Genomic DNA, 26480 nt, shown 5'->3' on the forward strand with positions numbered 1-26480 from the left:
CTGTATTTTATATATATAGTATTATCTATGGGTAGATCGTTACTTATGATCCTCCCCTGGAGAGCTGGCCTTTTAAAGGAACTAGCTGATGCAAACAAGAAGATACTTATGTCCCTAAGGAACAGTGCAGCTCTAAAAGCAATATCTCAGAACTGAGCCTTGACCAGTAGTTTGGAATCTGCTCCATTGCTTGGACTGAATTTGAATCAGAAGGTTAGTGACTGGTTCCTAGAATGATAGTGTGAAACATTCTGTCCCATAGGAAGGGACATTTATTTTTCATTCACTATTAGTTTAGGCAGAGCACCTGCATTCTTAAAATAGAGCCCTAAAGAAAAGTCAAGGCACTAAAATGATCAAAAAAGCTTAAAGCTTTTCTGCTTGCAGTAATTTGAAACATCAAAATAAACATAAATCAACTTACAATAATGTTTAGACTATACAGACTGTCAAATTGAAAGTCACTTACAAACCAAGTTTCCTTCCTGATTTACACCTTAGCTTCAAGTGATTATTTTAAAGTGGTTTGTTCACGTCTTTGCAGTAAATTACAGTAAGGACAAAAGTACAATAGCCAGTTTCTGATTTTCATCCAGCAGCTAACACTACAATGTTTTGGATTGTGATACTGCCAGGGAAGGCTTATTTTAAAAACAACCAAGCACCTTCAATCTGCTGCAATGTTGTAACATTTCCATGAGATCTAGCTTTTATATTTTGTATAATTTGGTCCGAGAATGGCCCTTAAACAATCTCCAAATAAGACAGAGATAAATTTCAAAATTTTTACTTTAATTTTCAAATATCCAAACAACTCATAATTCCAGTTTTCTCCCTCTGATGTTCACACTGGTTTTCCTTGAAATGTCAGGGCTATTTCCAGGAGCTCTTTACCCAGTTTTTCCTGCTTTCCTCCCAAAGTGAACTCTGCAGACAGCTCCCTGAAGGTCACACAGATCCGGCGATGCTCAATGTGCTTGCGGTAAATTGCGTGTTTCCACTTATAGCGTGCATCTCCATACAGCACAATCAGGGATCTCCTAGGTAAGAGAATGTCTACAGTAACTTCTTTGTATGGAATAAGTCTTGCGGGAGATGAGTGGTCAATATCCCAACTGTCCAAATTTTCACATGCTGATGTGGGAGAAAGGTTGTTTGATTTATGGTTCTGAGAAGCTTGAGGTGAGGCAGAGTGATTTGATGCCCCACTTCCCTGACTGTGAGTGGCAAATAACTGGAGACTCTCTTCTGAATCACAAGACATGGACAACACAGTTTTTGAGAGCACGTTTAAACTAACCAGTCGCTCCCCCCAAAGCCACCAGTCATCAAAGTGTGGGTCAATGGCAGAACCTCTTTCAGGTAGATAGTCCAGGTTACATTGCTCAACAGGAAAGAAATCCTCTAGCATAGAATGAGCTTTCATTCGCTGCACAATCTCCTGGCTAAAACTGGGCAAGCCAATGAAACCACCAGCTTTCAGCTTCTTTTTCTTAAAGTTCACTTTGGGCCCATAGTCCTGTTGAAAAGGAAAACCAGATGATGTTAAATAAAAATCTTGGGCATGCTTTTCTAGGGAGGCACTACCCTCTGGACAAACTGAGAAGCCCTGGGTCTCTTGGGTTCTATTCCCATCTTTACCAGTAACTTACTGGTGCAAGTCATATTCTGATAATATGACCCCATGAAAGTCATATAATCTTGTATTCGGTTTTCCTGTTTATGGACACTGATGTGATATGAGGTTGTATTTGAATGTGCACTATCAAGTGTGATTCATTATAACAATCACAAATGCACTCTTGAGAGAACATAAGAACGGCCATACTGGGTCAGACCAAAGGTCCATCTAGCCCAGTATCCTGTCTTCTGACAGTGGCCAGTGCTAGATGCCCCAGAGGAAATGACCAGAACAGGGAATCATTAAGTGATCCATCCCCTGTCGCCCATTCCCTGCTTCTGGCAAACAGAGGCTAGGGACACCACCCCTGCCCATCCTGGCTAATTTCAAATACAATTATGTTTTTGTTATTTCAGAAAGAATCAATTTAATGAAAACATTAAACCTAAAGCATGATTTTTATTAACTGAAGAAATAATCTCCTTCCCCAGAGGGAGTTAGAAATAAGCATATTTCTGGAATCGGACCTGCTTCCTTCGGCCAGACTGCGATAGTTTCCAGTCATCTTGATCCATCAGCTGAACCATCTCAGATTCCTCGTCTTGATTTATAAACTCCTCCAGCAAGAATACTCCTGGAAATGGAAATGCCCAGCCAGCAAACTCTGAGCATTCATTTCCTACAGCTAAACCTGCTGCTGGACAGTAAGTGAAGTTACCCTTTTCCTGCGGAAATAAAAAAGGACACAGCACAGTAAGACACTGCCATGATGTCTGTTGTTATAGCATTGCAACAGGTAATGTACGCATAAGACTGCGGTAGAGTTAACCAGTTATACTGTTTGTCTTCATGAAAAATGTCTCCCTCCTTTTATAGTTGCATCTTTGCAATGCAGGTTAATAAGTGCTGTCTTTCTTTAACAGTGACATCTATAGTACAAGACATCACTGGAGGAAAAATAACAAGCTTTCTTGTGCATTCTTAAAACACACCGTATATTTGAGGGATTATTGCCTCTCTCCCATCCCTCAGTGCTCCAGGTTGCAACCAACTTCACTGGGGCAAAGAGTGCTGGATTCCCTACAAAACCAGAGGCACCTCTACCAATGCTGCTGGTTCAAGGAACAGAATCCTATGCTTTAAAAATGGATCCACTGTCCAGTGCACTAGCCACTGGGCTACCCTAATAACTATTTTGTATGTCTTTTCTGCCTCTAGGTGAGATGTAAGCAACTGACTCCTGGGTGTGGGTTGGTCAACCGGGGTGCTCCAATTGTATGACTAACAAGTCTTTTTCGATCCATTTGACACAGGCCTAAACAGGAAGTGATCCAGGTCAGGCTTGACGGTGCCCCCTCTCTAAGTTGAAGCAACATGGACTGCTCTGGCTAGAGGAGATGCCCTCTGAAGCTCCTTAGTATCACTCCTAATCAGGTAGAGATCAATGTCATGCTCCCCAGGCCTGGGTGTTGCCTGAAGCTATCTCCAATACCATCACCCTATGCCCTGGAAATGCCAAGGGCAGGGGCTGTTCTTGTGCGGTTTCCTCTACCGGTAGGAGCAGAGGAGGGCAGGGGACTGGAAGCTGCTGATTTAACAGATACTCCCCTACGCACCCCTTAGCCTCTCCCTCTAAGGAAGGGGGGGAATGCAAAACCCTTCCAGGTAGGGGGAGGCAGACAACAGACCCCTCTGCTGCTCTCTGTTCCCCTGGGGCAGCAAGGGGGCAAGAGGCCTTGGGCTCCACGAGGCTGCAAGAAGGCAATCTCTGGGCCTGTCCACACGGTGGGGTGACCAGACAGCAAGTGTGAAGTGTGTGTGTGGGGGGGGGGGGGCACTAGGAGTCTATATAAGATAATCCCCAAATATATAAAATGGGGACATCTGGTCACCCTACTACACCCCACTACCCCCCCATTCTGCCCTTGCCCCTTCCATTGTCTCCCCCCCATTCTGCCCCATCCCTCCCTGCCCCCCCACCAGCGCCCCTCTGTCCCCCCCGCTGCCCCCTCCCGGCCCCTCCCCCCGCTACCTGCGGGGGCGGAGCGGCCAGCGCGGGCCCCTCGCAGAGCAGGCAGGAGCGGATCCCCTTGCAGCCGCAGGCGGGCCCCGCGCCGCCGCCGCCGCCTCCCCGCGCCTCCATCCCGCGGGGCAGGCTCCGCCCGGCCCCCGATCGCCGCCCGCCGGGCTCTGCGCTCCCGGCTCCGCAGCGGCGGCAGGGCCCAGCGCGGCCCGCGCGCGGCCCCGGCGGCAGGTGAGCGAGTGGCGGGGCGGCGGGGCGGGCGGACGGGGGGAGGGGACCCGCGGCGGGGGGAGGGACACCAGGGCTCCCCGGCCCGGCTCCGGCAGGCCCAGAGCCGCTCCGTCCGCCCCTACGCGGAACTCGCTTTCCCAGCAGTCTCCGGGACCGCCGGCCAAGCTAGCGGACCACGCTCGGCCGCGGGGGGTGCTGGGAGTTGTAGTCCTCCCCCATTTCCGGCCTCAGCCGCCGCTCGGCGCCTGGGGCCAGGGCCCGGCTCTGCCCAACTCCAGCTCGGGCAGGGCCGGCCTGGGACACGGGGGCTCCCTCCCCGCAACATCGCAGGCCTGGCCCGGAGCCAGGGCCGGCCTGGCACACGGGGGCGGGGGGTTGACCCCCATCCCCACCCCCAACACGCAGGCAGGGTTGGCATGAGACATTGGGGGGGGGGGTTGACCCCATCCCAACATCGCAGGCCTGGCCCGGGACACGGGGGCTCTCCCCCTTCCCGTCCCCCCCACATCGCAGGTAGGGCTGTGAGCCTGGGCCGGCCTAGAACATGGGGTTTTTGGCAGCCCTCCATGCTTCGGGCAGGGCTCTGAGTCAGGACTGAGCTGGTACATGGGGACATGCCCATGGAGGCTCTGCACCCCCAGACCCACCCGGGAACTGGGCTGGACCAGAACACAACACAGTCACAGCCGTGTTAACACATAATGTGGTGACGTGCCCCGCTCTGCAACTGGAGCAGATCACAGCGATCCGGACTCAGCGGTCCGTCTCAGAACACGGCACCGGAACTGGACCAGAACGTGCCGATTCAGACACGGCCATATGGCCCAGAACATGGCAATGCCACATCTCTTTGGAGCTGGACCAGGACACAGCAACATGACAAAACACAGCAATGTAATCCTGAGTTGGAACTGACCTGGGCAGGGTGACGGGGTCACAGCCACATGACCCATAACATAACAGCACAATCCCACGCTGGAACTGGGCCAGACCAGACCACGGCGACCCGGTCACAGCTGCGTGACATGGCAACACAACCCTATGCCAGAACTGGATTGAAACGGTGGCTCAGCCACAACCACATGAACCTTAACATGGCAACGCAATCCGGATCCAGACCTGGATTGGAACATAGCCATACAACCCATAGCACGGCAACGCAACCCTGTGCTAGAACTGAACCGGAACACCCCAACTAGGTCACAGCAACATGATCAACAACATGGCAACACAAACCTTGTTGGAACTGGACCAGTATGCAGTTACTTGGTCACAGCCATGCAACCCATAACATGGCAACACAGCCACTCAGACGTGGCCTGTAACATACTAACGCAATACAGCCCTGAGCCAGAACCAGACCAGAACACAGCAACAGTCATGGCCAGGCAGCCTGTAACGTGGCAAAGCAACCCTAAGCCAAAACCGGACCAGAACACCGTGACATGGTCATAGCCACATGGCCCATAATGTGGCAACACAACCTTGAGCCAGAATATGGCAATGTGGACACGGCGATACTGTGATAGTGTAGTGACCTAATCCATAACGGTGATGTGTTGCTGAGCCAGGACTGGAGGAGAATTTGGTGATGCAGCCCTTATCGCTGTTCTGATCCAGAAGCAATTTGGAACACAGCAATGCAGTCCATTACACAGTGACACAGCTCTGATGCAGAACTGGCCTAGAACATGGTGATTTGAGTCATGACATAGTGTTGGCACCTTTGCGCCAGAACAGGCCAAGGATGTGTCCCTGAGTGGGTGCTAGTCCAGAACGTGGCTGTGTGAAACATAGCTGTGACGTGGCCTGTAATGTGATGGCAAAGTCTGTAATACAGTCACTATAATCTGCTCTGTAACTCAGTGGTGACAGAGCCCCTATATGTGAGATGGTCCATGGTATGGCCCCAGTGTCACCCATAATGTGGCCCATGATGGTGTGACACAGCTGTGTCTGAGACATCAGCAGAGTTTCTAACATGGTGACATGGCTCATAACTCAGCTGTGCCTGCACTGATTTTAGCTCGTAACTGTTTGGACTCTTATAATTGATGTGGGGGTTTATGGGAGGCTTGAATATATCAGTATGTAGGGGTCTGATCCTGGAACTCAACTCCCACTGACTGCCCTGGGAGATGAAGGGGATTCTGCAGCTTGCTGGATCAGGCCATAAATGGTCACTGATGAAATTGTCAGGTTTAATGCTTTTAATTCTTGGATAAAATGGGAAAATTATTATTTGAAATGAGAGTCTCCCTACTGTTGAGCCTGCAAAGCCTTTATTTAAACAAAAGAAACAATGCAACAGTGTTGGTCCCAAACAGACCTTACAGCTGACTGTAGCAAGTCTTCTTTAGCAAGACAAGTGACTGCTCAGGGCCCACATACTCTTATCAACTTGCAGCCTAATCTCTGTTCCAACAATGGGACTAGAAGGCAGGTCATGATCATGGCCTAATAGCTTTTTTTGTACTCCCTTTAGGACTAGGGCTGGAAAGAAAGCTAAACCAAGGCCCAGTATCCCCAACAGCAGTTCCATAAGGCTGTTCTGGCACTGGACATAGTATTTTTAAATAACAGAATATGTGTCATTTCCCCTTTCCACAGCAATGTGTTTCCTAATAACCTACAATATTGCTATTAACATTTCTTTCCCCTGTGAGAAATCAGTGCCCATCAAAGGTGATGGACATTATCATTTGTACCTTCTCTCCCTTTGGATAGGGGAATCAGCTAGTTAGTCCAGGTTTGCAAAATTTTAGGAATTCAGGAATTGCCAGACTGGATCCAGCTAGTGGTCTCTGTAGTCCAGTATCTTATCCAGTGGGCAGTAACACTTGCGTCAGAGGAAGAAACCTTGCAGTAGGCAGGTATTGTTTATTATTTGCATTGCGGTAGCGTCTAAGAGTCCTAGTCATGGACTGGGCCCTTTTGTGCTTGGTGCTGTACAAACACAGAACTAAAATGTGGTCCCTGCACCAAACAGCTTACAATCTAGGGTACAACTCGCCTGTAATGAGTGACTTCTTTTAATGGGTGAGTAAAATATCACTAGTGTTTTTATTATCATTATTGCAGTCAGGGCAGGTGAAGTGGAAATTGGTTGTTTTGCAAGGCTGGGTTACTAATATCACCCAGTGATGTCAGCTTTATCAATGGGGTAGTTGCACCATAACTTTTTTTTCTTTCTGGGACACAGTTTTAAAGGATTCCCCCTAATTCCTGTTTCTTTCACCAGGAAGGTTCCAAGAAGACAGTCTACGGCTGACGGCTTTGTGCTTCCAGGAAAGGGGCGGAAATTAAAAATGTCAAAAGTTACTACAGAGCTTCTTTTGGAAAGAGCGGTTCCAAGATCTACTAGGCTACGAAAGATTGAGACTTTGAAGTAAGTGCAAACCAGACTGTAGTCAAATTCCAGTTGAATCCAACCTGGGCTATACCCCCCCTTTTTTTCCTTCTTTAAATAGTGTTATTGGAATATAAAATAACTAGGGCTGTCAAGCGATTAAAAAAATTAATCATGATTAATCGCACTGTTAAACAATAATAGCATACCATTTATTTAAATATTTTTGGATGTTTTCTACATTTTCAAGTACATTGATTACAATTACAAAACAGAATACAAAAGGTACAGTGCTCACTTTATATTTATTTTTTATTACAAGTATTTGCAATGTAAAAAAACAAAAAAAATTAGTATTTTTCAATTCACCTAATACTAGTACTTTAGTGCTGTCTCTTTATCATGAAAATTGAACTTGCAAATTTAGAATTATGTACAGAAAATAACTGCATTCAAAAATAAAACAATGTAAAACTTTAGAGCCTGCAAGTCCACTCAGTCTTATTTCTTGTTCAGACAATCACTCAGACAAACAAGTTTGTTTACATTTGCAGGAGATAATGCTGCCCGCTTCTTGTTTACAATGCCACTTGAAAATGAGAACAGGCGTTCTCATGGCACTGTTGTAGCCAGCGTTGCAAGATATTTACGTGCCAGATGCACTAAAGATTAATAAGACCCTTCATGTTTCAACCACCATTCCAGCGGACGTATGTCCATGCTGATGACAGGTTCTGATCAATAACAATCCAAAGCAGTGCGGACCAACTCATGTTCATTTTCATCATCTGAGTCAGATGCCACCGGCAGAAGGTTGATTTTCTTTTTTGTTGGTTCAGGCTCTGTAGTTTGCTCACTGGAGTGTTGCTCTTTTAAGACTTTTGAAAGCCTGCTCCACACCTCGTCCCTCTCAGAGTTTGGAAGGCGCTTCAGATTCTTAAACCTTGGGTCGAGCGCTGTAGCTATCTTTCAAAATCTCACGTTGGTACATTCTTTGCTTTTTGTCAAATCTGCAGTGAAAATGTTCTTAAAATGAACAACATGTGCTGGATCATCATCCGAGACGGCTATAACATGAAATATACGGCAAAATGTGTGTAAATCAGAGCAGGGAACATAAAACTCTCCCCCAAGGAGTTCAGTCACAAACTTAATTAATGCATTATTCTTTTAACAAGCGCCATCAGCATGGAAACATGTCTTCTGGAATGGTTGCTGAAGCATGAAGGCGCATACGAATGTTTAGCATATCTGGCACGTAAATAGTTTACAATGCCGGCTACAAAAGTGCCGTGCAAATTCCTGTTCTCACTTTCTGGTGACATTGTAAATAAGAAGAGGGCAGCATTATCTCTTGTAAATGTAAACAAATTTGTTTGTCTTAGCGATTGTCTGAACAAGAAGTAGGACTGAGTGGACTTGTAGGCTCTGAAGTTTTACATTGTTTTGTTTTTGAGTGAAGTTATGTAACAAAAAAGGTCTACGTTTGTAAGTTGCACTTTCACGACACAGAGATTGCACTACAGTACTTGTATGAGGTGAATTGAAAAAGACTATTTCTTTTATCTTTCACAGTAGAAATATTTGTAATCAAGAATAATATATGCTTTGATTTCAGTTACAATGTAGAAAAAGATCCAAAATATTTAATAAATTCCAATTGGTATTCTATTGTTTAACTGTGCAATTAATCACAATTAATATTTTTGAGTTAATCACGTGAGCTAACTGCGATTAATTGACAGCCCTAGAAATAACACACATATGTTATAAAATATGGAATACTTGATAGTGTGATAGGTACCAGGGCTTTATCAGCACTGTAGGGTTGAATAGGCAAGAATAAGATAGTCATATTATCTGCAGTTGCAAGATCTTTGCCACCATATCAATTCTGCATATGCCATGTATTTTACTGGAGAACTGTTTAAGGAGGGCTGACTTCTGATCTCCTTACATTAAATAGCACTTTCCTCCATTGTCTTTTATGGGAACCACTCAAGGAGTAAGGTGCTACTTGCTGTGAGTAAGGGGATCAGAATCTGGACTGTAATGTAAAGGTTTAACCAGACCAGTCTGACCTCAATTCTCATGATATGTCAGGTGGTAAAGGTCCTCTGTCACCTTAGAAAGAGAATTTCCCATTTCTCCAATGGGATGAATCACCTGGTTGTTTTTTTTTTTAGGACCAATTGGTCACAACTTCCTTAAACTTCTGTTTGTTCTAGGGCTTGTAGGTGGAATTCCACATTGGAATCCTTTTACAGCATGCTTTTATTTATTTGTTTGCTTTATTTTATTTTATTTATTGAAAGTAAAACATCATTTATTTTTCTGAAAGTTAGTCAGTTGTTTGAAAACTGCTCAGGGGCTGATCCTAGGCAAGATGATTTAGTGGTTAGAGAGGGAAGTGCTTTGAGGTGCATGAATTATATAGTGTATCCTGTGCGTCTGGCCGTCATGTATGTGATGTAAATGGATACAAGAGAGACAGTCTGATGAGAAAATAACTCGGCTATGTTATTTCTCTTTTGGAAATAGTGTTCCGGAAGTCAAGTGTGGACTCTGAAAGATGTGAACTCAAAGAATTCAGCAACAGAGATGCATCAAAATGGCTAGTTATAATTGTTATCACAATAGGATAGGGAATAGTTTTCATAGGAACAATAACTTGTTTTGTAGTGAGCCACTGACTGCATGGCCTGGCAATTAAGATACAGTCATTCCACTGTTTATTTTCAGTGAATTGGGAGTGTCACAAATGGTTGTGTTTTCTCAGTAAGTAACAGGTGCAGGTTTTGCCTGTAGGTGTTAGCAATGGTTACTGTTCACCCACCACACTTGTGGTTACGCTTAACAACTCTCTCCTTGCCGCCTTCAGATTTGTGCTTGAAACATGCAGCACTACATTCAAAAGTTAATGTAGGGTCAGCGACACTTACTCAGCAAGTTTTGCCTGAGTGAGAAGTGCAGCAGAATGAAACTTGATGTCCATTAAAAGTCAGATGTGTCCACCTTTGCCCTTACCTTTGGGGAACCGGAGACAGCATGTTTTGTTTTTGTTTTGTTTCAGCTTATCCAAGCTGCAGTTAAAGACCGGAGACTTGGACCCACGGTTGTTTTCCCGTCTGAGACATCTGCAAAATCTTGATCTCTCTGATAATCTGTTGGACAAACTACCTGCTAATCTAAGCCTGCCAGACCTGCGTGTCCTAAACTGCAGTAACAACCAACTGGAAGATGTGACTGTCCTGAAGCAGTTCCCGCTGCTGGAGGAGCTAAACTATGAAAACAATGTCTACCTGACAGTGAGTGATACAGTTTCCATCCTTATGTGATCAGCAGTTTATTGACTGGAACGTAAATAATAATAGTACCTTATATAGCACTCTTGAACAGTAGATCTCAAAGTGCTTTACAAAGGAGGTCCAGTAGCATTATCTCTATTGTACAGACGAGGAAACTGATGCACACAGAGGGCCCAGGGTCATCCAGCATGCCAGTGGCAGAGCCAGGTCTCTCGTGTCCCAGACCAGTGCTCTAGTCATTAGGCCAGCTACAGGAAACTTCCCACCTAGGGCTGCTTGTTCAGGGTGCTCTAACATCACTGCTCTGTGCAACGCTTTGAAGATGGAAAGCGCATTGGAAGTGCTAGGTGTGAAAGGGATCTTGGGGACCACAAAAGCCCTTTTGCTACTTTGTACTCCACATAACACCGCAGACTTGCTACAGCTGTGGGAGAGCAAGGGAGGTCATCAACAGAAGAGTTAACTGAGTTCTACATACCGAAGCAAATTCTGCCAGCTATCCTACCTGCACAACTCTCTGGTGTAGCTACTGGCAGAGATTTTAGTCCTGGTGATGTATGAACAGGAAGGAGCCTGACTTGACTTTCAGACCCCAGGTTGAGTTTGCAGGGCTGGCAATCAGGAAAAAACTTGTACTTGTAAATGGAGTATATTTGATCGGGAAGTCTTGTACGGTGCTAAATTATTTTAAGTGCCCATTGTGGAATAAATGTATTCAATTCCCTCCTAGTGGATTTGTAATTTAAAAACAAACTGATTATTTGTTCAAGGAAATATCATACACGTGTTACCATAACTCAAACTTCTATCTGTTTTCTAGACCAATGATGACTATAAGGTCATGTTTCTTTTACAAAATCTTCGGCTACTCAATGGCAAGGATGTAACCAAATTAGCTAATCATGTGAGAGTTGTCAACAGCCGAGAGCTGACCAACAAGGTAAGATGTGTAATGTTTCCACATGCATGCCTAAGAAATAGCTTAGACTTACAGTAGAACCTCAGAGTTACAAGTGTCTCGGGAATGTAGGTTGTTCGTAACTCTCAACAAAACGTTTTAGTTCTTTCAAAAGTTTACAACTGAACATTGACTTAATATTGGTTTGAAACTTAACTATGCAGAAGACAATTCTGCTTTTAACCATCTTAATTTAAATGAAACAAGCACTTTGTCAAATCTTTTTTTTTTTTTAACTTTCCCTTTATTGTTTTAGTATTTTACATTTAACACAGTACTGTATTTGCTTTTTTGGGGGTTTCTGCTGCTGCCTGATTGCATACTTACGGTTACAAATGAGATGTGTGGTTGACTGGTCAGTTCGTAACTCGGAGGCTCTACAGTAGATACAATGCAATAATGAGGTTAACATCTCAGACCCTGTCGTCCACTTTGCCATTGAAACTATGCTGGCAGCAAGCGTGTTTAAATACGATAGCACAGTTTCATCTGGAGTGTGAACAGTCCTTGTAAATACTTCAGAGTCCTCTTCACTGGCCTCCTGTTCTTTGAAACCAATTCATGATTGCTCTCCTAGTTTTCGTTAATCTCCTTACACTCGCTCCACCCAGCCTTTGTGACCATCCACTGCCCCCAGTTTAAACCAGCATGCTCAGCACTACAAGACATGGCCCCTGATGCTGGGATTCTCAGCAACACCTGTATAGCAGCTCTGCTGGTGTATAAGGGCTGCAAACCTGACAGATCTTCCCACCTGGAATTCCCCTTTGTGCAGGGGGGATTTGATAGCCCTACATTAGATACCCTTGCAGCCCGTAGTAAATGGGATTGGCTGAGATGTGTGTCAGGGGCCTTCAGCTTTTCTGGGCTTACTGCAACAACCCGTAAGTATGTGGTTCTCAGTCTTTCCAGACTAATGTACCCCTTTCAGTAGTGTGATTGGTCTTGTGTCACCTCACTTAAAAACTATTTGCTTACACAATCAGACCTAAAAATACAAGTGTCCCATGAGTAAAGATACTATGTAAATATATAATTTATTTGCAGATGCTTCCAGGGTGCCTCTTTTTAACACATAACGTGTTCTTTAAAGTTAAAACACAAATGCAAAATGTGTTAACAAATCCTCCTCCCCTTCCCAAATGAGCTGAGATCGTATACAAGCACCTGATCACGTAAATTTCAAACAGAACAGTGTCTGGCCATTTCTGGAGCAGTTTTAGTAGGGAGCCTTCTGATTTCCATGAAGCATCCAGTTCAGTGAACCAGATCTCTCTGCCTAGGTCACAGCTCACTGGGAGAGGCACTTCCGAAGCCAACTCCCTGAGAAGTATTCAGCCGAGCATGTGATGTTCATCAGGAAAAAGTTTCTGAAGTCTGCACAAACCCACGTCATATATGGACCCAGCTCCCTCGGTGAATTTACCCGATGGAGGGTAAGTGTCTGATCTTTCTGAGCTGCCTGACGCCAGGATTCGGCAGCTTTGTTTTGTGGACCCATAAGGTTAAACTGCTCTAAAGATTTCCGGTAAGGGGGGCTCCTGCAAATGACAGTATCAGTTTTTGGTTTTCTTTGCTAATTAGCTGTGGCTGTTATACAAGAGCCAGCAATAAATTCCATTCCGGATGGAGTGATGGTCTTTACTGTCTTTGTTTTCTACTCACCAGTAGTTAAGGTACTCATAGTAATTAAGTATTAGAAATACGGTAGTCCTTGCAAGTGGCAAATGATTTTAATGGCAACCACTGTGTAGTCACTGCTCATTTTGCACAGCTCCCATTAAAGCTAATGGCAGCTGTGTGCATTATCGCCGGAGGAAAATATACCCTTTTGTTTGAGTATTTTATCTGCATGTGCCCTGGACTTCCGTCTGTTCTTTGTCTAGCTTTATTGCTTTTGCATTCCTTCCTCAGATGACCCCATTGGCATCAGTAACAGAGTGGGGTGCCTGGTCCACGTGGCACAGACATACCCAGTAAAACAAAACCAGTATAGGCAGAAGTCCTATGTGGAGGTTAAGATTGCAATCAAACAGGCTTGTATTTCACCATATGTTGCAGAACTCTGCTGTGCTGATGCAGAAAAATTCACCCTAATCTCTCATTTCTGCCTGCGCACTTTGATCTCCCAGGTCACCAGTATCTGTCACTTGCCATTCACGGTATCCAGGGGCTCCACTTGGTCAATGAGTTGAATTGTTGCTTCGATGCACTGGTCTTTGGCTAATAACTGGTTTCAATTGGCTATCTTTTCATTGTGTCACCAGTATTTCTTCCGGGCTCACTGTATTGCCAAGCACCTGCTCCTTTCTCTGACTCTGAAAAGAGCTGTCTTTGACCCTGGTTTCTAGCAGCCTCAGCAGAGAGGCCATACACTGAATGAGGCTAAATTCCAACCTCCTAGCAGTGGTCCCTCCAGATCAGGAATGAGGCACAGGAGGGTGGCAGCATGGTGCATCTTGCACTGCTGCTTCCCATCCTGGACAAATTCTGTGACTAAAGAGAGGGCTTGAGTCTCCCCGCCTGTCAGCCCAGGGTCCTTCCACCAGCTAGTAAGTGCACACAAAATATCTAACGGAAGCAAAAACATCCTCCCCTCTTACAAAGTGTAGTTGCATAGTTGAGTCAGGATGTTCTTGTTCTTTGTCCTCCATTAAGTGATGCCTTTTAAAAATGTCCTTGCAATGCTAGGTGAAAATGATTGCGGAGGAGTTGCTGGCATCCATGCAGGGACAGGAAGAGAACACACATCCTGAAACACAAGAAAGGATGGAGGAGGATGATGAGGAGACGACAGAAAACCCCAGAGAGGTGGGAGACGATGATATTGCGCAGGTAAGGATTCTCCAGGGGATTCTTCTAGATCAGACCTTCTTGGTTTTTTAAAAAGAATACTGCATTAAAGAGTAGGGTCCATGCACAACTGCTTCCAGTTAGGTTTTACACATTGCATTGAGGTCAGCGTTATGATCTTGCTCTAGCAAACCTGCATGGAAGTAGTATATTTCTCTACTAAGGATTCCCCAGCCAGGAGATCTTAGCAGATCCAGTTGTAACTTCATCAGGAAAGTAAAGACAGCTCATTCCATCTAAGTTTTTACTTTCATCCAGAAGGATCTTAAAGTCCTCTACAAAATTAATGCTGCTGCTGTTAATTATTTGTATTCGGGTAGTGCCTTAAAGGCTCCAGCCTGAGATCAAGGCCCCTTCGGGATTGGTGATGTATATGTATATAGTGAGAGACTGTCCATGCTCCGAAGAGCTTACAACCTAAACAAAGGGGGAATAGAGGCACAGCAGGTCAGTGGCAGAAACAGGAGTAGAATCCAGGTCTCCTGGCTGCCTCTCCGTGAATACAGGGATTGCTTCACCCACCACTGAAATGCAGCCACCTCTGGGATGATATGCAGCAGCTGCATGCTGGCTTTCAGAAATCCTAATTGAAACTGTGAGGTCAGGGGTTGGTTTTGTTAACTTTTTTTTTAATTGCTTTTCTTACAAATTCAACAATACTCATCAGTTGCATACAGAACTTACCTTTCTGTAACTCAGGCAGCGCCTCTTCTTAAAAAACCTTGCAAGTAGTCGCACCTTCATCTGGTGCCAGCTTTAAGCTTTCCCAGGAATGTGAAGGTAGGGTTAGTATCCTAGATCACAAGACTCTGACTTTCATAGGAGAGCCAGAATATTGGCTGGATAATGTCCTGCTTGTTCCACTGTTCCTTGGGGAAAAGATATTTTTAATGAAATTAACTAAGGTGGCACATGCCCAAGATGTTGGGGTTGTTTTGGGGCTGCCCCATCACTGCACTTGGCTTCTTTGACTTGGCGTTAAGCTCTGTAGGCACAATTCTCCTGTTCCTTATCTTCGTGTGAATCCAAAGTGACTCCCTTGGAGTCAGCAGAGTGACACAGGTGAAGCAAGTGAGAGGAGAATCAGGCCCTTTCCGTATGCTGTTCGTTGGTCATCTGTAGCTTGCTGGCCTGTACGAGCTGTTCAGATGTGGATCTGTCTGATTTAGGAGCCCAGTCTCTATGGGCATTTAAGGGAATCAGTTTTGGGGTAAAGACTTTCTCTGAATTACAAGCTGTCTGCATGCTGGCTGGGGAAGGAAACAACCCAATACATTGCCAGTGTGTCTTGTAGGTCACATTAATCCACAGCAAGAGAAGAGGGAATCACTCAACAGCGGGATCTGCGAGCAAAAGGCCACGGTCCCAGTATAACACTGATGAGGAAGTAGTGCTTAGTCCCAGAAAGTCCAGCCATTCACAGGATGACCCAACTCCTGATAGACCAAGAGCATCGAACCAACAGGCAAAGGTGGCCGAAGAGACTCACAGGAACGGAGAACAGCCTCCGAAAGGACAAAGCCACAGAAGATCTAGCCAGTTGACGGAGGAGCAGAAAAGCCAGGATCAGGACAAAAGGGTTCTGACCATAACCCCTGTCAAGAACCTGGAAGACAAGGTACATTGATCATTCTCCTTTGGGGTTGGTTTTTGGCCTCTTGGGCATACAGAGAGGATCCACATTCAGATAGGGGGATGGGAAGGTTCTGCTCTTTCAAGGCATCTTAACAACTCACGCAGCTTTCCCTGGTGCACAGTTGAGCGTATGTATTCGGGGGTGGGGATTGCTTTTCTCTGGAGCATGAGGGTTTGGCCACAGCTGGAGATGGGACACTGGATGGGGTGGCCCAACGCTCTGAGGTGGTACAGAAAATCCTCTTTCCTAGATGCTTGGCTGCTGTGCCTTGCTCACATGTTCAGAGTCAAACTGATCACCAGATTTGGGGCTGGGAAGGGATTTTCCCCCTGGTCAGATTGCAAGGGGGGGTTGCAATTTTAACCCTCATTTAAATTGGCAGGCAGGAAACCTTGGTTTAAATCATCTGTTGTAACTGTGTTTTGCATTTGTACTTTTTAGCTATTTTAGCCTGTTCAGGGGTGTGAATTTCTTTAAAATTTGGCAGCAAATACTAATTTTTGTATTTAAATTATTTTAATAGATTATAATTTTAGGCCTTAACATAGATTGTCAATTTCAAATTTAATTTTAAAGAAGTTTATTAAAAAAAAAAATCTGGATTGCATTTAAATTTTAAAAAATCTTTTTTTTTTTTTTAATAATTGATTTTATCTACCCTGCCAGATGGGCACGGAGCTTGGTTTTTTCACCTTCCTCTGCAGCATGGTGCTGGGATCATTTGGGTATATCCCACTTAATCAGTTGAACTGCTTTGGTTTAACTCAAGTTATTGGGCTCAATATGGGGTAAAATGTAATGGTCTGTGTTATAGCCGCGGTCAGACTAGATGATCTGCTGGTCCCTTCTGGCCTTAGACTCTATGAATCTGTGACACTGATTCATTCCAGATTTGGGATCAGTGTATGTGCTCGGCTCCCAGGCATGTGGAGGAAAGGCAGCAAGGGGGAAGAAATCCCAGTGCCAGCTGTGTAAAGTCACCAGCTTGTTGGAATTTCTTTTTCTAAAGTTACCGTAGAGTTGGTGGATTTGTCACGTAAATGAGCGAAAAGCATTTTGTGAGGCAGAGCCTTGCTTGAAGAATGCTAAATGGTTTTTGGATAGTTCGTGTACAGAGGACACTGCCCACTGCTTCGTGTTACTTCAGTCTCCCCTTGCACTGAAGCACCAGCAAGCAGCTGCAGCGAGCTGTGCTGGCTTAGCTGAACAAGGGAGGACTCTCTCACTATGGGGTGTTCTGATGCAACCCCTCTTCCTGGTGTAGGAAGCCTCCCTGGGAGGAAGGAGGCAAAGCTGGATTGTGTCTGTGCCCCACTGATCCCTGCCTAGCAGAGCAACCCCTTGGTGCCATAAACATCTGGAAATAAATTAAAGCAGCCCTGAAACTGCTCTAACATACAGCAGGAACTGGCCCATTTCTCAGCCAGTCCCAGGATCAGGGGAGCATAATTGTGGCATAAAGTCACCTTTCCGCCCAACTTGGATATAGTGCAACATCGGAGCCCTTGTCTTCAAAACCCTAATAGACTATAGCCAGGCTACCTAAGGGAATGCCTTGCTGCCTGGAACACTTCATGTCCAGACACTGTTAAGGATTTGGAAAGTAGAGAAGCCCGGTGAGAAAGAGGGTTAGCACTGGGTCGGAGGCCATGGGACACCCCACAGGAGGGGGATAGAATGCAGCCTCTAGTCTGATCCTCTTCAGAATCTGGTGCAGACCTCCCAAAGGTTGAGATGCTGACTAGGTGTATAACACACCAGTACAAGCAGCTGAGACCTATGTATGAAAGAGCCGATCCCTTTTATAGAAAGTATTCTGCCCTTTTTTTTACACTGTATTTCAACTCCTAGCTGCAGTTACTAGGGCTATGTAAACACCTAAGATCCATCTGCCTCTTGATCTAGTCACTGGTGTCCTGTTTAAACAAGCCCTTGGAGTAGAAGGCTTCTGATCTTCTATTCCTGTTACCCGCTCATGTTTTCTAACTGCAAGGTTTATTGCAGGAAGTTATCAGTTTGGAGCCATTGCACTTTCTTCAGTGTCACAGTAAAGGCAACAGCCGGGAGGATTTTAAAACGCAGCTCTGGTCCTGTGCCTTCGAGCCGCCATTGGATTCTGGGACAAGGAAAGGTGAGTTTGTTCGAAGGCACCTGGAGAGCACTTTGCAGTTGGCCAGCTTCACAGAATGACTCCACAAACCCTTTGGCGAAGGGTCTGGTGGGTATGATGCCCAACTGACTCATGTGTTAGACCCCTCCACTTTCAAGCAGTAGTTTCCACTGCTACCTACTTATATTTTTGACTATAAAATAAATGAGGATTCTTTTCTAGTTTGTGTGTGTGAATTTTGCGTCAAGTTAACCTCCCTAGAGATGCCAGGCCACAGGATAGTTCCAGTACCGCACAGACAGTGGGAGCCTGGGGTAACAGAGAGGTGATTATGATTAGTATAATCAGCAGAGATCTAACTACAAGCCCCGGCATTTCTTACCAGTTCTTTTCATCTTTCAGACCCTGTAGTGAGCACCTCCAGAACTATGGCCACTTGTGGAGGGGAATCTGTTTGTCTTATCGACTGCGAGACTGGAATAGTGCTGAAAAAGTATAAAGTGCCTGCGGAGGTAGGAGCGTGAGTACAGTGTTAAAACAGCCTGTTAGAAGGGTGGACAGGAGAGAGATCACTAGATCATCACTTGTGAGGTTCACTCCCTCTGGGGCATCTGGCATTGGCCACTGTCGGCAGACAGGATACTGGACTGGATGGACCTTTGGTCTGACCCAGTCTGGCCGTTCTTATGTTGTGACAGGTTTTAAAATGATGGGTACAGATGGAAAATGTCATTTGAGGATCCGGAAAATAATAATACGGGCTAAAACTTAGCGACCCCACTTGTAGGCTGCTGAATCTGCTTCACAGCGTAGAAGGATCCATGCCCTGCTTTTGCAGTTTGTTTCTTCCCTTTAAGTTTGGTCTGACATGTATGGCCCCTGATTGAATATTTATGTCATTTCAAAATGCGGCTTCTCACTAGTTCCCTAGATTGCTATCTAATCTGTGACCTCACAGCCATCTTCCTGTGTTAGTTTCACAAATTCTCACCTCTCTCTGTCCTAGGAGTTCTTCACCGTTGCATGGACAACTCTGACCATGGTAACTAATGACGGTCGGAAAAAAAAACATAATATCCTGGCCGCAGCCGGAAGAAGAGGAATTGTAAAGCTGATTCATGTATCGGCTGATTTCTGCTACGGAGAGATAAAGGCTCACAAAAAGCCTATTGCTACAGCCTGCTTCAGCCCAACCTGTGAGACACACCTCTTTAGTAAGTCTCCAGTTCTGGATTTCTCTAGTAGCCGGGAAAAGGCCTTGCTTCCAAATAAAGAAGCATTTTGTGGTCATTAGTGTTGGAGCAGGTATTGGTAGGTAGGAATTGATGTGGAGGAGTGTTGAAACGCACATGGAGCACATGTACCTCACTGAGGTGTGTGGTACAAGTTTCCCCTCAGTGTCTAGCCACAGAGGATATGAGTTGTCATAAAAATAAAGGGAAGGGTAACCACCTTTCCGGATACAGTGCTATAAAATCCCTCCTGGCCAGAGGCAAAACCCTTTCACCTGTAAAGGGTTAAGAAGCTAAGATAACCTCGCTGGCACCTGACCAAAATGACCAATGAGGAGACAAGAAACTTTCAAATCGGGAGCGGGGGGGGGGAGGCGGCAAAGGGTCTGTCTGTCTACGTGATGCTTTTGCCAGGAACAGATCAGAAATGCAGTCTCAGAAGTTCTGTTAGTTAGTAAGTAATCTAGCTAGAAATACGTTAGATTTCCTTTTGTTTAATGGCTGGTAAATAAGCTGTGCTGGATGGAATGTATATTCCTGTTTTTGTAACTTAAGGTTTTGCCTAGAGGGATTCTCTATGTTTTGAATCTGATTACCCTGTAGGGTATTTACCATCCTGATTTTACAGAGGTGATTCTTTTACCTTTTTTTTAATTCTTCTGAATTAAAGAACCTGATAGATTTTTCATTGTTCTTAAGATCCAAGGGTTTGGGTCTGTGTTCACCTGTACAAATTGGTGAGGATTTTTATCAAGCCTTCCCCAGGAAAGGGGGTGTAGGGTTTGGGGGGATATTTTGGGGGAAAACGTCTCCAAGTGGGCTCTTTGCCTGTTCTTTGTTTAACACGCTTGGTGGTGGCAGCATAGGGTTCAAGGACAAGGCAAAGTTTGTACCTTGGGGAATTTTTTAACCTAAGCTGGTAAGAATAAGCTTAGGGGGTCTTTCATGCAGGTCTCCACATCTGTACTCTAGAGTTCAGCGTGGGGAAGGAACCTTGACATGAGTTGTTACAGCCTTCAGCTATAGAGCCTTGAGACTTTCGCTCCAGTGGTAGCAGCTCTGGCTTTTGGCTCTAGAGGTCCACAGTGTCTTGCCCGTGAGGCCGGCCATCACACAGAGACCACATAAAACCCCAACCATTTCCATGCCAAGGAGTAAGGAGGGTCAGACCAGGCTGCATCTTGTGGGTCAGAAGTTGTGACTCAGTCCCCATGTCAAATGAGTGCGCTTACCCTGGGCTGCTTGATTTCTTCAGATCAATGACGTTTGTGCCTTTACTTGTTAAATAAGTTTAGTGACCTCTGATTTTACTCACTCTTACAAATGACTTTATTCAGGGTCAGATCCTGACATTGAGGAGAGTTTTGCCTGGGTAGAGAGAGTGGTGCTCAGTGAGCAGCCAGTAATAACCATTGGGTTACAAGTTACCGTTGTATTGTCTGTCCAGTAATGAATCCTAGAATATCAGGGTTGGAAGGGACCTCAGGAGGTCATCTAGTCCCACCCCCTACTCAAAGCAGGATCAATCACCACCTAAATCAACCCTTCTTTTTTTCGCATTCCATACCTTCTGTCAGTGCCACGTGAATCATGAAGGCCTAAACTTTCAGAAGCATCCGCTAACATTGGAATCCTCCAGTTCTGGGTGCCCAACTTCTGGAAGCATCCAAAACTAATGGACATGTCTCAAAAGTACGCTCAAGAATTTAAAAACAAGAGCCTAGCCAGCTCAGTAGATAGCTGAGAATGATAATCAGATAGGGTACCTGAGGGGGACTTTCACCTGGAGAATTGTTCTGAGTTGGACCATAGGGACATGGAATGGAGGAAGGGCCATTTTAGTTTGTAGAGTTATGGGGGGGTTTTTTGCAGGGGTTAACAGTTGTTCCCTAAAGGACTGTCTGGTGGCCAGGTAGTGGCAGTTTGAGGGCAGTCATTTGGCTGGGGTCTGAGTTATTTTCTGAATAATCTATTGGAAATGTACCACGTAGCTCTCAGTGCCAAAGAAGATTTTAAAATCTTTTGTACTTGGTGCCTAGCGTCCACAGTGGGAGGTTCTATAACGATTAATAACCTATGTGGAATGAACTGGTGGGTCGCAATCCATTGGGACAAGTAACCAAAACAACACTGCCTGGAACTGGCACTAATTGGCCTGGAAAACAAACTTCCCTTTCACCCTTCGACGTGCTCCCTTGAGAAGACAGATTTGGTATGGGGGAAGCTTGCGCTGTGGATGAAGGGCCCCAGAGCTAGCACTCTTCACCAGCAGTAAATTCACACACGAGAGGGTTTTCCTTTCCCAAGTTTAAAAAAATATTCCAAACCATATGTTTTTAATGGCTTGACTGCTTTGTTAGCTGGACCAAAGCCCATATGGCTGATACTGTGTTAATGGCCTCACGCATGACACAGCCGTGCAATGTCATGGCATGTGATCCAGGGGGAATTTTTAAGTGGAGCAAAAAGAAAAGATGGCAAGTAATGGTCTGTAACTACCTGGTACCATTTTTTGTCCCCCACAGCTGCATCTTATGACAAAAGAATTGGCCTCTGGGATATTGGGGTTCCGGATTGTGACTACAACTTCAAAGCAAGGTAAGTGTTCAGAAACAAGCTGCACTCAGTTAAATTCTCCCGAGAAGCAACTGTTACAGGAAGTTGGACTAAATGTCTGTTTTATTTGCCAGCCAACTAATGGTGCTGGAAGTTGCCTCTATTCCATTACGGATTGCCCTGGTCCCATCCTGCCCAGATCAGTTCCTCCTGGCTGGTTGTGAAGAAGGTTGCTTTGCTTGGGATATTAGACTGGACAAGCCACAGAAGAGCAGGTAAGAACCATGGGCCTGGGACACACATTCACTTTCCACAACCATAAGTGTTCTGAGGGCTTTGGGATTTTGATTATAGAAGGCTGAGATGAGGAAAACCTATTAATCTGTGGATATAATTCCCCAGCTCTTACAAGATGGTGGACCCCAGCAAGAGGTATAGAGAGTAGTTATTTAGCATGTATGATGCTCAGATCCCTGAAGCCCCAAAGCACAAGGTTTCACCTGGCTCTCACCAGGCTAGTTACTCTTCAGAGGGTGACACCAACAGCCCTGAGTCTTCCCAGATCTGCCCTCCCTAACTACCAGACACTCGAAGTGCTCCCCTCTGGTTTGTCACTCCAAAGGCATGAAACCAGCCCCGTTATCAATTCACTTTGGCACCCACATTCCTAGCACAACAGAGACCTGTTTGGGATAAAAATAGACAAAAAGTTCATTTACTAGAAAAACCACAGATTTAGAGATGAAATAGTTAAGGGAAAGCAAACAGAGACAAATAACAAAGACTTAACCTCAGGCTTTCCACTTCCACGTTAAATAATGTCCCTTTCCTAAAACAATTTATGTTTTGCCTTTGAACAGGTTCCCCCAGTACCCCGTAGCTCTAGGGGGATCCAGGTTTCACAGACAGCTTCCTGCCTCAAGGCTGTCCCTCAGTTTCCAGATTTAAAAAAACCCTCAGAAACAAGTTTACTTTTAAAAGACTCCCCTCCCCTTAGTCCAGGATGACTCATGTTTACTCAGCATGTAAACTTGACAGCTGGGTTGGCTGGATGGCTTTCCATTAACTCGAATGCTTCACCCGTTGTCTCTTCCTGACTGGACAGTGGGTCATTACTTGGAGCCAGTTTCTTGAAAATACCTGGCTTGGGAGATGTAGCTGACAGTGTAGTGCAGGTATGTATACGTCTCTCGTAAAAACCATCAAGTTCTGCACATTACGGGCTTTCATAAAAGACCTTACTCAAGACACTTTGATAGTACAATAATACAGTATGCCATCAGTCGCTTCAGCTGCTCATTGTTGGGCGTTTAAAACCTTCTGTTCTCCCTGGAGTGTCAGCACCTGATTATCACAGCATAACAGGAAGCCTATTTCTTGGCACATCTAAAACTAGCTAGCATTAGGGAATGATCCTGCCTAGGCACCGAGAAGGGCTTGATGACAGACTATATTTCCATCACTGACTAGTTTAACAGGTCGCTTGGAGATGATGTTTGTTCATTCGGTAGCTGACCACTGTTTAACTTCCAATTTTTCATCAGGCCTTTTGAAGTGGCGTTCCAGTTCCCTAATGATGAGGGAGAAGAGACAGCTTCCCACAGAGTGGATGGATTGGCCTTTTTGAACAAGGATGTTGTGGGTAGGTATGAACTCGGATAGTTGCCTCTTAGTTGGAGGCAGATTGCCATAAACAGTTACGTGGGGTGTAGGAAGTAAGTCATGCTCACCTGGTCTCAGGAAGACTGAAACAACTTTAATTGTGTACCACAGCTGTGGCTGTGAACATTTTAGCAGGTTTTATGATGTTTGGGCTGGAACTACATACTGTGAAATGTTATATTCCTAATATAAGGAGGAGCTTTTCCCCCTCTAGTCATTCCAGGCAGATGGCTTGTACTTGCTTTGTGTGTTGAATGGAACTGGAGAAAATGCTTTCTTGGTTCAAGGACCCTAACTCCCACCCTGAAATGTGGCAGGGTTTGGCTCTATGAGCCTGTCCACACAGGGACGTTTGCGCACAGTAAGCTGGGGTGTGAACTTACCACACACTAAGTAACTGTGCATTTTAAAGCTATGCGGCCTGGGGCACTTTTAGTGCACAGTAAGATTGTCCATACAGGGAGTTAGAGCAATAAATTCACACCCTACCTTGCTGTGCACTAACTTCTCAGTGTAGACAATCCTTTATAGTAGCCAGCAGCATCCCAGGCCCCACTAACTCCAGAGTCCTTGGGTGCTGCTTTAAACTACTCTGGGGTGGGAAATCAAGTTTAATTCTTCCTTTAGCCTCACACTATCAATCTGCTTAAGGCAAGTGTGGCTAGAAAGGTCCCTCAGCTATCACCACTAATGGTGAGCATGTTACTGTCAGAAAGGCAGTATTTAAAGAGGGCTGAGTGTTTTGAAATAAATGTGTCAGCGTATTAGGAATGAATGTCCTAAAATATTCAGTTTGTTCTCTCTCCCCTCCAGTTTCTAAGAGTTCTAAGACAGGGTCTATATACTTATGGAGCTGGAGCCAGTCATTTGAGGCACAGGGGAAATCCTGTCAGAGAACACGACCTGCACTTATTCTAGCGGAACTGGAGTGGTCAACAACAGACCTGCCCTACCTTACTCTCAGCACCTGTCCAGGTAAGCCCACTCTTATAGCTAACAATGCAGAAGGCTGGACTGGACTCAAGAAGCTACTATTGGGGAAGGACGTGAAAGGTACAAGTTGTTCTTTTAATAGATCTTGCCATTTCTGCTTTACTTACCTGATTCCTTGGGCAGGGTAAGGATTTTATATCCCACCTTGCTGCCTCTGTAAATATCTACCTCAGAGGGGTGCTCACAGGTGGGCGGCATATTAGAATTTGTGCTGCATTTCAAACTGGTGGTAGAATTTCCCCCCAGCACTCTTAATAGTGACAAATTTCTGGGAGGAACCTGAATCTTAAAATAATCCACATACTTTCCCCTCCTAGTGCAGCACTTTGAAAGGAGAAAGAGCTGTCTGCTGGAGGCACCCAACTGAGGACACTAGCAATGCAAGACTAATGTTAACGACTTTATTTCAGCCAAAATAGACATAAAAACACACCAGCTTGAGCCCAAAGTCCACTCAGCACCTCCTTAGTATGATACAACAAATGATTAGAGTTGAATTTTGTAAGGCTGGTTTACTTAATTAAGAATGGGATACATTTCATCTGGAAGGTGACATTATACTGGGCTCTGTGCCATCAGCAGAGGGGTTAGAAGTTTTTGGTCTTGGCCATCAGAAATCTCAACCCTGCACTGGTTCCTTTGCTCTTGCAGCAGCAGAGTATGTGTTCTGTGGCGATGAAAAGGGAAGTGTGTGGATGTACAATCTCAGCAAGCACTCTTCAGCCTGGAGGGCCTCCAAGGGAAAACGCTCAGAGAACAGAATAGCTCCCACACAGGTAGGCCTTGGCCTTTTATATTGAACTATATTCCCCCTCAGTGAGGCTGTGCAAACAGGAGGCATAAGACAAATTACTTAAAGTTGTTACTTCCATATGCTAAACAGCACCTTAAATATCTCAGATGGCTCTTTTAAAATTCAATTTGATTCTAAGAGTTAGCAGGGAACCAAATCTGCTTTTTCCAAGCTCTTGGTGCAGTTGGATAGCAGGTGAGAAGCCTTTCAGTGCAAATTGTTAGTTTTTTCACCACCAGCTCTGAAAACTAGATGACCCCCCCACAAACAGCTGTTCTCTAACAGGGCTCTCTCTGCATTACTTACTGTCTTAACTCAGGTTTTGGTACACATTGGTTTAACCCTAAAGCTGTTGGAAGAAGAGAGATTTTAGCTAACTTGAGAGGCAACCATCTAATTTTTTCTTGAAAATCTGCGTGGATAAACATCTCCAATTGCCTAATAATACTGTATGAAGGATTTACTGTCCTAGATCAGAGTTGTATACTCCCAATGACTGAGGCCCTAATTGTCAGCATGTAGTTTTTGTAGGTGACTCTTCTAGGCTACTGATGTTGCATGCTGTTAGCCAATAACTACTCCACAACCCTAACCAGTTGTGGTAAGATTATATAAAGTTTGACTTCTTTTATACCCTCCCCCAGTGAAGACTTGGGCTTTGCACAGACTGTACGTTACCTTTCCTTTCTAAACAGAGGTAAACCCCAACCAAGACTTACTTTGTATAAGCTTTTCTGAGCTAAATCTGTTCTCTTGCTAGATTCTTGAGTGGCCAGAGCTTCGAGCAAATGGGGAGCTGCTGACTGAAGTCTTAATAAACAATGTGGTGACAGACCCTACTTTTACTTACCTTATTGCTTTAACTGGCGTAAATATAGCAGCTGTATGGAAGAAAACATAGCTTGTTCTTTATGGAAAACTTCATTCCTGTGATGTTTTGAAATAGTGCAGTATTAGTGATTGTTTCCAAGAGTAACCATGAAGTTTTCTAAACCAGCCCTTATCATGCAAGAGAGAACGCAAAGGGACTTGGCCCACATCCTGTCATTGACAATACCCACTTTCTTTTACTGTGAGTTTTCACAATTTTGTGTATTTGTTTTATAGAAATGATACTTAATAAAACGTAATACCTGTTAACTTGGTAGTGAAGAG

The 26480-nt window shown here is 44.9% G+C and overlaps 2 protein-coding genes across 4 annotated transcripts; one reads left to right on the forward strand and one right to left on the reverse strand.

The window, feature by feature from the left end:
- Positions 1-771: 771 nt before the first annotated feature.
- ALKBH4 (alkB homolog 4, lysine demethylase) lies at positions 772-3789 on the reverse strand. Its single transcript, XM_084650956.1, has 3 exons — positions 3654-3789; positions 2149-2346; positions 772-1519 (listed from the first exon to the last, which is right to left on the reverse strand). The coding sequence occupies exons 1-3, from the start codon at positions 3762-3764 to the stop codon at positions 845-847; spliced, it is 984 nt and encodes a 327-aa protein (XP_084507082.1). The 5' UTR covers positions 3765-3789; the 3' UTR covers positions 772-844.
- LRWD1 (leucine rich repeats and WD repeat domain containing 1) lies at positions 2190-26465 on the forward strand. Of its 3 annotated transcripts, XM_084650946.1 has the most exons (17): positions 2190-2325; positions 2935-3055; positions 7117-7263; positions 10298-10532; positions 11353-11472; positions 12774-12926; positions 14182-14325; positions 15638-15961; positions 17984-18110; positions 18492-18601; positions 19096-19303; positions 21847-21919; positions 22012-22152; positions 23422-23519; positions 24353-24514; positions 25184-25308; positions 26086-26465. In XM_084650946.1, the coding sequence occupies exons 3-17, from the start codon at positions 7184-7186 to the stop codon at positions 26224-26226; spliced, it is 2241 nt and encodes a 746-aa protein (XP_084507072.1). In that variant the 5' UTR covers positions 2190-2325; positions 2935-3055; positions 7117-7183; the 3' UTR covers positions 26227-26465. The 3 variants fall into 3 exon arrangements, with proteins under 3 accessions (XP_084507072.1, XP_084507073.1, XP_084507071.1); XM_084650947.1 differs by lacking the exons at positions 2190-2325; positions 2935-3055 and adding an exon at positions 3748-3875; XM_084650945.1 differs by lacking the exons at positions 2190-2325; positions 2935-3055 and adding an exon at positions 5532-5569.
- Positions 26466-26480: the final 15 nt, after the last annotated feature.

The sequence above is a fragment of the Lepidochelys olivacea genome (genome assembly GCF_965140295.1).
Source record: "Lepidochelys olivacea isolate rLepOli2 genome assembly, chromosome: 17".
NCBI lineage: Eukaryota > Metazoa > Chordata > Testudines > Cheloniidae > Lepidochelys > Lepidochelys olivacea.